The following is a 13,320-nucleotide window of genomic DNA, read 5'->3' as shown; positions in this document are numbered from 1 at the left end:
GCCCAAAGGGGGATTGTGCTCTACTTAGATCATTGTCCCATTTCTGACTGGTTTCCTGGAGACGAGGAGCCTGCACATGAGCGTGAGGGGAAAAGTGTGCACGCACACACACACTTCCTCACACAGACACGTATGAAGACAGAGCTAGCCTCTTGTCACCAGCTCCCACTGGAATAAAGTCAAATAGGAATCAGGACATTCTGAGGACACCTTCCCCAAGAACTCTTTGGAGAGATGAGACTGATTTTCCTTGCAGTTCCACCAATCTACTGTGAATGGAGCACTGTCTCTGTCAAACCAACACAAAATGATCTAGATAATAATATCTGTAAAGTAAAGCTAGATGGTTCTGAGTTGGTAGCCAGGTCTCTTTTTGAGTTTCTTGACAGGACAAGGACAGATCAAGTCTGGAAATCAAGCTATAGAGATGGATAGAAATGCATTTCAAACAACTCTGATTCGTATGTGTCAAGTGTCTCCGAGAAGGAATGCTGATCGAGGATCAGGTCCCGTGTAACCTTATTCAATGTGCCTTCAGAAAGGTGTGTGCTGACTTTTTACACATTGTGTTGTGTTACAGCCTGAATTTAAAATAACATTGAGATTTTGTGTTACTGGCCTACACACAATACCTCAGAATGTCAAAGAGGAATAATGTTTTTCAAATTTGAAAACATTTTATGAAAAATGAAAAGCTGAAATGTCTTGAGTCAAGTATTCAACCCATTTGTTATGACCTGCCTAAATATGTTCAGGATTAAAAATGTGCTTAACAAGTCACATAATAAGTTGCATGGACTCACTCTGTGTGCAATAATAGTGTTCAACATGATTTTTGAACGACTACCCCACACATACAATTATCTGTAAGGTCCCTCAGTCTAGCAGTGAATTTCAAACACAGATTCAAAAACAAGGACCAGGGAGGTTTACCAATGAAAGAAGAAGGGCAGATATTTGTAGATGGGTAAAAAAAAAAGCAGACATTGAATATCCCTTTCAGCAAAGTGAAGTTAAAAATAGTTACAGAGTTTAATGGCTATGATAAGAGAAAACTGAGAATGGATCAACAACATTGTAGTTACTCCACAATACTAACCCAAATGACAGCGTGAAAATAAGAAAGCCTGTACAGAATACAAATATTCCAAAACATGCATCCTGTTTGCAATAAGGTACTAAAGTAAAACTGCAAGAAATGTTGCAAAGCCATTAACTGTTTGGGGCAAATCCAACACGACACATCACTAAGTACCAAGCATGGTGGTGGCTGCATCATGTTATGGGTATGCTTGTCATCGTCAAGGACTAGGGAGATTTTTTTGGGATAAAATTAAACGGAATCGAGCTAAGCAAAGGCAAAATCCTAGAGGAAAATTTGGTTCAGTCTGCTTTCCAACAAACATTGGAAGACAAATGTACCTTTCAGCAGAACAATAACCTAAAACACAAGGCCAAATATACACTGGAGTTGCTTACCAAAATGACTGAAGTCTGAAGTCGGCTTTTGACTGAAGTCGGCTTGAAAATCTATGACAAGACTTGCAAATGGATTTCTAGCAATGATCAAGAACCAAATTGACAGAGCTTGAAGAATTTTTAAAAGAACAATATGCAAATATTATACAATGCAGGTGTGCAAAGCTCTAAGAGACTTACCCAGAAAGACCAAAAGGTGATTGTAACATGTATTGACTCAGGGGTGTGAATACTTATGTAAATTTGATATTTCTGTATATCATTTTCAATACATTTGCAAAATGCTCTAAAAACATGTTTACACTTTGTCATTATGGGGTATTGTATCAATTTTGAATTCAGGCTGTAACAGAACAAAATGTGGAATAAGTCAAGGGGTAGGATTACCTTCTGAAGAAACTGTGTTTTGTAGGTTCCCTAAGATTGTTGTGATAGGACCTAACACTTGTGCTACATTCGATCGCCATCTACTGGAGGATTAAAGGAACACTTCACTGATCTTTTACTTCATATTCTTTATATATATATATATATATATATATATATATATATATATATATATATATATATATATATATATTCAGCACCACACAAGTATCTACAGTTGAAGTCGGAAGTTTACATACACCTTAGCCAAATACATTTAAACTTAGTTCTTCACAATTTCTGACATTTAATCCTAGTAAAAATTCCCTGTCTTAGGTCAGTTAGGACCTACTTTATTTTAAGAATGTGAAATGTCAGAATAATAGTAGAGAGATTACTTATTTCAGCTTTTATTTATTTCATCACATTCCCAGTGGGTCAGAAGTTTACATTCACTCAATTAGTATTTGGTAGCATTGCCTTTAAATTGTTTAACTTGGGTCAAATGTTTTGAGTAGCCTTCCACAAGCTTCCCACAATAAGTTGGGTGAATTTTGGCCCATTCCTCCTGACAGAGCTGGTGTAACTGAGTCTGGTTTGTAGGCCTCCTTGCTCACACACGCTTTTTCAGTTCTATAGGATTGATGTGAGGGCTTTGTGATGGCCACTCCAATACCTTGACTTTGTTGTCCTTAAGCCATTTTGCCAAAACTTTGCTTGGGGTCATTGTTCATCTGGAAGACCCATTTGCGACCAAGCTTTAACTTCCTGACTGATGTCTTGAGATGTTGCTTCAATATATCCACATCATTTTCCTACCTCATGATGCCATCTATTTTGTGAAGTGCACCAGTCCCTCCTGCAGCAAAGCACTCCCACAACATGATGCTGCCATCCCCGTGCTTCACGGTTAGGATGGTGTTCTTCGGCTTGCAAGCCTCCCCCTTTTTCCTCCAAACATAACGATGGTCATTATGGCCAAACAGTTCTATTTTTGTTTCATCAGACCAGAGGACATTTCTCCAAAAAGTACAATCTTTGTCCCCATGTGCAGTTGCAAACCGTAGTCTGGCTTTTTTATGGCAGTTTTGGAGCAGAGGCTTCTTCCTTGCTGAGCGGCCTTTCAGGTTATGTCGATATAGGACTCGTTTTACTGTGGATATAGATACTTTTGTACCTGTTTCCTCCAACATCTTCACAAGGTCCTTTGCTGTTGTTCTGGGATTGATTTGCACTTTTGCACCAAAGTATGTTAATCTCTAGGAGACAGAACACGTCTCCTTCCTGAGCGGCATGACGGCTGCGTGGTCCCATGGTGTTTATACTTGCGTAACATTGTTTGTACAGATGAACATGGTACATTCAGGCGTTTGGAAATTGCTCCCAAGGATGAACCAGACTTGTGGATGTCTACAATTTTCTTTCTGAGGTCTTGGCTGATTTCTTTTGATTTTCCCATGATGTCAAGCAAAGAGGCACTGAGTTTGAAGGGTGGCCTTGAAATACATCCACAGGTACACCTACAACTGACTCAAATGACATCAATTAGCCTATCAGAAGCTTCTAAAGCCATGACATAATTTTCTGGAATTTCCCAAGCTGTTTAAAACGCACAGTCAACTTAGTGTATGTAAACTTCTGACCCACTGGAATTGTGATACAGTGAATTATAAGTGAAATAATCTGTCTGTAAACAATTGTTGGAAAAATTACTTGTGTCATGCACAAAGTAGATGTCCTAACCGACTTGCCAAAACTATAGTTTGTTAACAAGAAATTTGTGGAGTGGTTGAAAAACGAGTTTCAATGACTCCAACCTAAGTGTATGTAAACTTCCGACTTCAACTGTACATGTGAAAATGGCACATTTGTATATGACGTAAAAATACATTTAAAAAAAATCTGTGAAACACATATTTAAAGCACTTGGGTAAAGCAGTGGTACCCAAACATTTTTAAGGTGTGTCTCAAAAAATGTGTGAAATAAGATTAGTGTAGGACAATGTCTGAGCATGGTGATCGCTGTAAGCTTTCCTGTAAGAAAAGGCCTACCACGAATCTGAACTGTGACACCACAGAGCAGGTGTGTAATGATTCTGTTGCAAAATATAGTTTCTATTGAACAAATGTAGGTAGGTCCCTCCCAGTTTCATTTCCTCTTTTTGCTTCCGTTTGGTTCTTAAACAGAAAACGGTTTCTATAATGAATACACCCCAAGCAAATTCCAATCACCCCAGGCAAATAAAAATGTGGACCTCGAAGCCAGTTCCCCTGCTGATTTAAATTATTTCCCTCTAATAAGGGACTGATTTAGACCTGGGACACCTGGTGTGTGCAATTAATTATCCGGTTAAACCAGCAATATTCCGGACCTCCTGCAATAGCGCACCTATAAAACATGGTATACAGCTTGTTTTGGTTATACAGCTTAGCTTGTTTTGGTTATACAGCTTAGCTTGTTTTGGTTATACAGCATGTTTTGGTATACAGCTTGTTTTGGTTATACAGCCTGTTTTGGTATACAGCTTGTTTTGGTTATACAGCATGTTTTGGTTTTCAGCTGAGGGATTGTCGGAACAGCCAACCTGCCAGCACCCAACAGAGAATTGCTTCCAAAATGTGACACTAGATGGCAACCAAACTCCAGATGGCACCTGAATGTCACTTAATATGGCACAAAAGTTTAAACTAAACTTGAAATGACGTCACGTATTTCCAATTTTCTTAATTTAGCGGATAATATTGGTTGGGAATTATATTAATGGAAATGGGGATATAGACATTTTTTGTCTTTCTGTGATCCGGGGCTCATATTCCCAAAGAATCTGAGACAATCCTGAGAGAATACTCATGAACTGTGCTCAGACCAGCTTTGAGTATATAACTGAGAGGCTCAGCTAAGACAATTCACATGGTTGACCCCCTTGCTAGGAATGAGAAGCTGCTTTCACCACTCTCATTGGTAGATGCACCCTTTTTAAAGACTATTGAGATGGACAAGTTCAGGTAGTCCTTCTCTTTTTCGTCCGTTTTGTAGTGAATACAACCCTGATTACACAATGTTTCTGTTAGGACACACATGGGATTTAAGCCAGGCTCTCGCCCTCCCTCAGTGTCCCCAGAGGCTCCCCGTGACAGCAACACAGCCAGCTGCAACCCAGTGATAAGGAGAACGGGATGGTGAGGCAGCTGGAGGCCCACGGGAGGCCGTTCTAGGCTAGCATGCAGGGAGGTAGCCTACAGTTAAAATGCTAACATAGTTCTGTAATATCGATTCAGCACACCTGCAATAGCTAACAGACGATTGCAGCACCACGGCAACCACAGGCATCTCAACACAATCATGTGGGCGAACAGGAAAACAAACAAACAGAGAAAGCTCATTGTGAATTCCACCTTCTCTGGATAAGTTCAGACAACCAATCCCGCCTATGCATTAAACATGCTCCATGATATGCCGCTCTCTTCTCGCCTCCAATTTATTTCATGTCACCTTTTGTTAGGCTTTACCAGAATCTTTATACTCATGCAGGTCCTTTGATATTAAAGTGTTAAAATATGAAAATATTGCTGGGAGAATGCCATGAAAGTGAGAAGTAAACTGCCATTTTGAATGCAGATGGTTGGGTAGGTTGCTTAAACATTTCAACTGTCCAAAAACATTTATTTTCAACCTTCATGCAGTGTCAACACTGGTCAAAATAAAGTTGCATGATTTCCATTGGAGTTTTGATAGAGACAACAAGACTGTACATAGAACATGACCATGCTATCTAAGTACTTGTGTTTAAGCAGTTCCCACTCAACCTACTCAATTTACAGTAGAATGAGAGGTGAATACATCCCACTGGGCACAGATGTCAGTTCAATGTTTAGTTTTGATTTACATTTGGTTGAGTTTTCAACTAACGTGAATTCAACAAGAAATAAAAAAAAAAATACCATGTCATTGGATTTAGGTTAAAAGTTGGGTAAAAAAATATATGAAATTCCCTTACGTTGATGACTTTTTGCAAATCCAATCAGACAACGCCATCAAGTTGATTCTTTCAGTCGAAATGATGTGGAAACATTGATTGAACCAGTTTTTGCCCATTGGGTTAACCCTTTGAGAAATGCTTGGAACCCCTTGCATTCTAGAGGAAGAGGTTTTTAAAAAGATACGATTTGATTATATCCTGCTCCCTCTGAGAAGTTGAATGGCAAAGCACAGCTCTCTAGGGTTGTAATTGGATTAGAAGAATGAAAGTGGCAGTGCACTTAGCCAACAACATCGAGGAAATGCCCCCCCCAAAAAGGGTGACAAGGCAGTCCAAATAACATGTTCTATGTCCCAAATGGCATCCTATTCCCTACACAGTGCATTACTTTTGACCTGCACCCTATGGGCCCTGGTCAGAATTGTGCACTATACACGGAATAGTGTGCCATTTGGGACATAACCGCTGCCTTCTAGTTAATAATGGTTCAGACAAAGAAGTGGTTATGCCTACCAATGAGCAATTAGACAAAATGTTCCCCTTTTTTTTATTACATACTAAAATGCTCTGGTATTCTGTGATAGTAAGGCTCTTGCTAAGTCTCTGTAAAAGGAGACAGTAGCTAAGGCTCCTTATTAAAACATTGAAATAGCTAATAAAATCATGATTAAATTCAGGTGGACTAAATGAAACTCTGATATCCTGATAGATTGGGTAAAGTTTCCTCTAGGTACAGATCTAGGTTCAGCTTCCCCTCCCCCAATCCTAACCTTAACCATCATTGGGAAAAATGACCCAAGATCAGTATCTAGGGGCAAATTCACCCTACTGTACGTCAATCGATTCTGTCAACTACCCTTGACCTATCAATAAAGGATTATTGAATACCATTTGATGGTTCTCAAATGCATCTCAGTTAACAATGTTTGACATGTCAAGACACATCAAGCGTAGGGAAAGTCATCGAAATGAAATGAATTCAATATTGAGTCGGCACATCCAGAAAGAATCTATGAACATCATTCCATCCCTACATGTCATTTTAAGCCAGAGAAGCATTTGTGTGACACATATGTGCACAATACAAATGGTATGGAAGGATGCCAAGTAAAGCTACATTCTGACAAATGGTTGAAAAAAACAATTATACAATTTACTAAATCAAATTTGTGCTTCATCCACATGGCCAGAGCTTGATAAAGACCTACCATAGTGTGCTTCAACTGGGTGACTCTTCAACAGCAAATAAAACAACATACGCCATTCATTTGAACCATTGTCAATGCCTACATAAGTGTCAGCATAGTTTGAAATATCCCTTGTAAGTTTAACTTGGACCAAATAACTTGGACCAAAACAAACCCTACTCCGCCTCTCCTTTAGGCTGCCACATGTGAACAACACCATTTCATTAATACTTATCTAACAAGCGCTGCAATTACTTGCATAATGAACAGCAGGCTTATTCATTGAAAGATGATGCAGGGAGTGCCAAGTCACCATTCCATACACATAAAAACCATTAGATGGTGATAGCTCTATGGAAAACTCCCGACGGTGCATGAAGCCGGAAACTATTTACATTAGAAGTGCACCATATTACTGAATGGCACCAAAAAAAGGATTCCACTGGCTGTTACGTAGGTGGGACGATTTCGTCCCGCCGACCCTAGAGAGGTTAACTGCCTTAACCTTCAGTGTACAGTATTCTGTTCGTATTGTATTGTATTAGGTTGGTCAAACTTGAACAATATGGATGATGCTCAGACGGCTCAGTTGAACTCATCTGGTCCTAACAGCATCCATAACACCTTATGCCTTATTCACGAATGCCATCACACTCCCCAGCTCTGCTGATTGTATCCATAGATACGCTGCTCATGCATAAATGATAAACAGGATGAAATAATAAAAAAGCCCTGCACAAACAAGATGAAGAAAACTAAGTGCTATTAATAGGAGAACAAAGACACAAACTGTAATTGTATGCTTACCACTAACGGAATCTTGATAATTATCATATAAAGTGGCACCTCAATACTTACATTTCAATTGATGAAAAGAAGTCTACTGCTGTTCTTGTTGATGTTTCAATATGTAAATTATTATAACTCCCACCGAGGCCAATTAGGAATTACTTTAGTTTTCATAAAATAATGCAGATAATTGAAATTCTAAATAAACAAGCAAACATTAATGAAGGTGAAGGCCGTCCTGACCCAGAAGGATAGTGCTTGTGGTTTCAACTACAATGTGTTTAGGGAGAGCTAAGAAAGAGAGATATACTATTTCTTAATCTCTGATAGTTTGAAAATATCTCTAATATCTATGACCAATGCAATCACCACTTGCCCCTTAACACTACGATCACACCAACGGACAAAAACACGTTGAATGAACATTCTAGCAACGTCATATTTCAATGGAATTCTTTGTTGGCTTTGCAAAAAGTGTGTCTAAAACCATTGCACCGAAGTAAAAATGATCCATGCTGACTTCCGTAATTACATTTTATGAGTCCTTCTGACAGTAGTTGCTATAGGCTTCAACAAACCACATTTACCAAATACCCTGATGCTTTTCAAAGAAAAAAACATTTACTTTGAACAACACTACCTGTGCTTGTGAAAGATAAGGCCAGCAGGTTTGGACTGGATCCGACCCCTTTGAGACAGAAGATTCACATTTGAATCATTTAGCAGACGCTCTTATCCAGAGCGACTTACAGTAAGTGTATTCATCTTAAAGACGTATAAGAACAGATAACCCAAGACAACTTTGGGATGTTGTTTTGTTTTGTCACAAAATGTCAGAAAGTCAGTTGGCAATGCAATTGACACGAACATCTTACAATTTTATAACTTTCAATGGACTCATAATCAAAGCCAGGCTAAGTATAGCACTTTTACTGAGAAAGAAACAAATAATGATAATAAGAAACATTATCATTCAAGTCACACATGGTGCAAGGCAAGTCACGTCAATAGCAGAGGTGTAATAGGGACTGATGGGGAGACCGATGGGCCAATCACGTACATTGAGAGAGAGGATCAGACCCCCTTGAGAGAGAGGGTCAGACCCCTGGAGAGAGAGTACCATTCCCCCTGGAGAGAGAGGACCATACCCCCTGGAGAGAGAGGACCATTCCCCCTGGAGAGAGAGTACCATTTCCCCTGGAGAGAGAGTACCATTCCCCCTGGAGAGAGAGTACCATTCCCCCTGGAGAGAGAGTACCATTCCCCCTGGAGAGAGAGTACTATTCCCCCTGGAGAGAGAGGACCATACCCCTTGGAGAGAGAGGACCATACCCCTTGGAGAGAGAGGGAGCTCAAGGGAGGAGAGGCATGCAGGCTTAGAGAGAGCCAGACCTTTGGGAACGAATGAGTGTGTGAGGTAGTGAGTGAGTGAGGTAGTGAGTGAGAAAGTGAGAAAGTTAGGATAGGAAGAGAGTAGGGGCATGGAGAGAGAGGGAGGAGTGTCATGCAGGCTTACAGAGAGCCAGAACTTTGGGAACGAGTGAGTGTGTGAGGATATGAAGAGAGCATGGGCATTCCATGCAATACCATGCAACGCTAGGCCATGCAGCGGGTAGTGGGTAGAATACCTGGTGATCTCGAAGTCAGGGAGCAGGCCTAAGTGATAGTGAGGGAAGGGTATGGAGTGAAGGAGGCTTTTGTCGCACTCCACGGGGGAATAGTGGTGGGGAGAAGGTGCTTTGTTCACAGTGCTGTAAACTGGCTCAGGAGGCCTGGGGGGGTACGAGAAAAGAGCAGAGAAAGTGGTTAGTACAGACAGAGAGAGAGAGAGAGAGAGAGAGAGAGAGAGAGAGAGAGAGAGAGAGAGAGAGAGAGAGAGAGAGGGAGGGAGAGAAATAACACATAGGTTGCGGGAGTGAAAAAGGAAAGGAAGAAGCCAACCTTTAGTTGGTTTATAAAGCATGTACATGTGCACTCAGGTTTTTGTTGTCTTAAATGCAAAACACCTATCAATCAATCAATCACATTTATCTATGAAGCCCTTTTTACATCAGCCGATGTCACAAAGTGCTATACAGAAACTCAGCCTAAAACCCCAAACAGCAAGCAATGCAGATGTAGAAGCGCCTACAGTTACATGTTTTTGTTTTATTCTACAGAATTTGAATTCCACTTTCTGGGGTAAAAGCTTTCTTTCACTCCCCATGCTGTCGCACAGAGAGCCCTCCTGCAGTCTTCCACATATCTAGGTCTTACACTCCAAGATAGCTTTAGCATTAGCACTCTAGTGAGTTTTCCATCCACTTTATCTTTGAGACTAATCAAAAAAATGTTAACTTGTTTTTTGTATGAACCAAAGTGTTTTGAACCATGATAGTACTAGGAAAGGAAAGCCCACTACCATGTGTATGGTGCGTTAGCCAGCTACATATCGGGAAAATAAACTTGTCATTAATGTCCAAAACGAAAAATGTTAAGCTTAATTTATTTATTTTTATCATTAATTTTGTCAATGGGTATTCATAGTACATTACTAAAGCCTTTTCAGGGCAAAAAAGGCTACTTTGAACAGAAACACTGACATGACTATGGGGGATGCATACTCAGACAGCACATAAAAAATATATATATATATGATTACAGTAATAATGTCAGTGTTTCTGTGTTTCTCTCTCTCTATATATACATACAGTATATTTAACTTGAGCATAGTAAAATGAGACTTATTGCATATGCATGCAGCCTCTTTTGTGTTAAAGAGACTGGACTCTGTTTATTATGCATCCTTACACTTTGTTACAAATGCAAAGTCACTCACCCAATATTGCACCTTGAACCAAATGGTGGGTTGGACCTTGTTTTATGTGCGCAGATATTGATACGTGTTCATTTACAAAGCCAATCTGGGTAAACTCTCTCTCTACCTCTGTAGCCTGCATATATGTTTAAAAAATGGTGTTGTATTGATTGCTGCCACGTACTTGGCCAGATCTCCCTTGCAAAAAATAACCCTGTGTCTCAATGGGATTTTCCTGGTTAAATAAATCAAAATAAATAAATATACATAAATAGCCACCTCTTTATAATGCAGGTTGTTAAATCACACTGCCAGATTACAATGAGGTTTATGGTCATTTGGGGGGTTTTGCACATTACTTTTGCACATGAAAATGTTGCCACTCTGTATAGGTGTTGTATTTAAAGACAAAATTAGGAAAGAGATGTGTCACAGATGGAATGAGAGAGCAAACATGAGGGCCAAGTCAATAGCCATTTTGAAATGTCTCACCTCAACTGGAAGTGCTGCGACTCAAACCTGTGAGCCTCCCCGTCATCTATCGAGGCATTTCTGATTGGGGAAGATATAAGACCAATAAAGGAAGAGCAATAATAGTCCGAATCAGAGAGGCAATGCCAAGAAGACCGAAATAAACTGCAAACAGATTTAGATTTTACTTGGTTTTATGAATTAGAATTACGAACACCAATAGCTTTATATTTACAATATAGTTTGTTGGCATTTAGTATAAAAACTAAATGAAGAAAAAAATCATGCACGTGTTTTTGTGTTTGACAAAACAAACAGTTGGACGCATGCTACAGAGGATGACACAAAGTGTTTGGTCAGGGAGAATTGCTGGACTTGATAAACATAAATTCCTTACAAAAGAGACCACCATGCACTTAATGCATTTATAAAATGCATTTATAAAATGTCAAATGTCAAAGTCCTAATTGCTAAAGGTTCCTGGTTGATATGGATCAATAATGTAGCACCTTACATTTAACTAATGTAACGAGTGAGTGAGTGATCAAATTAGTAACGATTTGTGTGCAGTATGTGTCCATTATCTGTGCATTTTTGTGCCATTTATTTGTGTATATTTTAAGAGGTTTTCTAAAACACTTGCATGTCTATTACTTTAAGACTGTTTGTGTGTGTGTGTCTGTATGTGTGTGCGTGCGTGTGATGCTCCGTTGGTTGTAGGGCAGCATTAGCCATGCTTTTTCTCCTGCAGATTAAATCAGTGTGGTTGGATGTAAGCCTGCCTGCTCAGTGGCCCACTTTCTATCTCACCCTGTACTACACCCCCACCACTCCACCCCTCCCCCTACTACCCCCACTGTGTCGCATGGCCCAGACTCGTGATGCCTCTACTTGGCCACAGCTCTGAGCATGCTGCAGTACAGCAAAGACCCAGATATCTCTCCTCTCCTCCTGCACTCTCTAGCTCACTTCTCTGAGCTTTTTTGATGAAACCCAATCAGATCCTAGCTCCCAGCTAGCTGCCTCTTGTAGAAACATTAAGAATGGGCTTACTTTTCCCATCAAGACAGTATGAAGAGTGACTTCATTTTCATTCTTCGATAATGCAATAGAGCAACACGTCTTGACATTGATCAACCAAATGGTGTGTTGGATACCACCCACATACGTTTTCTTGACACCCCCTCATTATCATATTGGAGGAAGAAATACAAAAATAAATCAACGAAGTCAATATAAATGAATAAAATGAATGAAAGGGCTAATAATTATTCATCTATTTATGTGTGCATTCATTCATCCATGTATTGATTTATGTGTGAATGTATTCATTCATTCATGTATTTATCTATTTACGTGTGCATTTATTTATGGCAGGTTTGGTTCTCTATAAGCTAGCAGGGTTGGGGTCAATTTGAATTGAAGTCAGTCAATTCAGGAAGTAAACTGCAATTCCTATTAATAACTGCATTTTTTTTAATTCTAATCACTTCCTGAATTGACTGACTTCAATTCAAATTGACCCCAACCCTGTTAACTAGTGGGGCCACCCTCTGAATGAAAGTCCAGTGTGTTTTCTATCTCAAACCATCTATTTAATGCTCAACTGTATGAAACTTTGAACTAGAACACCATACTACAATATTTTTTTTATTTTACAGATGCAAAACTGTGCAGATTAAAACTTATATTGAAATGATTTGGCACTATAGTATTTATGCATTCTGTTTAATTTATCAAACACATCAAGAAGACACATTCGATTGATGTGGTACAGTAGGAAGTTACTAAATTAACTTGCAGTTGTCTTAGTTCGTCTTGTAGTGATCAAGACTGTCTTTCTGTTCTAGAACGCTGATGACAGGTTTGAAACATATTTTCTCCATAAGGACTGCTAAGTCATTTCGTGTTGCTCTGAATTTGCCTGGGCACTGAGCCAATCAACACGCAGCCTGGATGTCGCTTGGAGTAACACGTCTGCCATGCGTCAGAGACAAAATGCTGATCCATACAGTGGCCGGCAGGAGAATACGACATCACCACAAGCCTCATCACTATATTACTCCAGCATAACACTCCACTTCTCTCCTTTAGTAGACACTTTAGTGGAAAATCTATTAACTGTTACCCAGAAATGATTTGATATTAAGATAAAAACGCCTGCATTGGACCGTTAAATTGAATAAATTATTCAGATCTGTAATAGTCTGGCTCATTTTTACATACATTATATTATTAGATTCAACGAGCA

At 39.5% G+C, this 13,320-nt stretch overlaps 1 protein-coding gene across 24 annotated transcripts in view; it reads right to left on the bottom strand.

Annotated features, from left to right (window-relative positions):
* LOC115154037 (disks large homolog 2) overlaps positions 1 to 13,320 on the bottom strand; it is a 325,900-nt gene that overhangs the window by 30,040 nt on the left and 282,540 nt on the right. For 15 of the 24 annotated variants that reach the window (XR_003867810.1, XM_029699854.1, XM_029699855.1 and 12 more), the window contains 2 exons: positions 11,091 to 11,150; positions 9,430 to 9,573 (listed from right to left, as the gene is read on the bottom strand). The exons of 5 other annotated variants lie outside the window; for them this stretch is intronic. Coding sequence is in view for 18 of the 19 variants with exons in the window: in XM_029699854.1 (XP_029555714.1) it covers positions 9,430 to 9,573; positions 11,091 to 11,150 (204 nt within the window). In the remaining variant the exon portion in view is untranslated. The remainder of the gene's footprint in view (positions 1 to 9,429; positions 9,574 to 11,090; positions 11,151 to 13,320) is intronic. 4 more of the 24 variants (XM_029699842.1, XM_029699846.1, XM_029699856.1 and 1 more) reach the window with 2 other exon arrangements.

This window comes from Salmo trutta, chromosome 19 (genome assembly GCF_901001165.1).
Source record: "Salmo trutta chromosome 19, fSalTru1.1, whole genome shotgun sequence".
Taxonomy (NCBI): domain Eukaryota; kingdom Metazoa; phylum Chordata; class Actinopteri; order Salmoniformes; family Salmonidae; genus Salmo; species Salmo trutta.
Note: the sequence above shows the minus strand (reverse complement) of the source record. Positions and strands in the feature narration are given on the sequence as shown.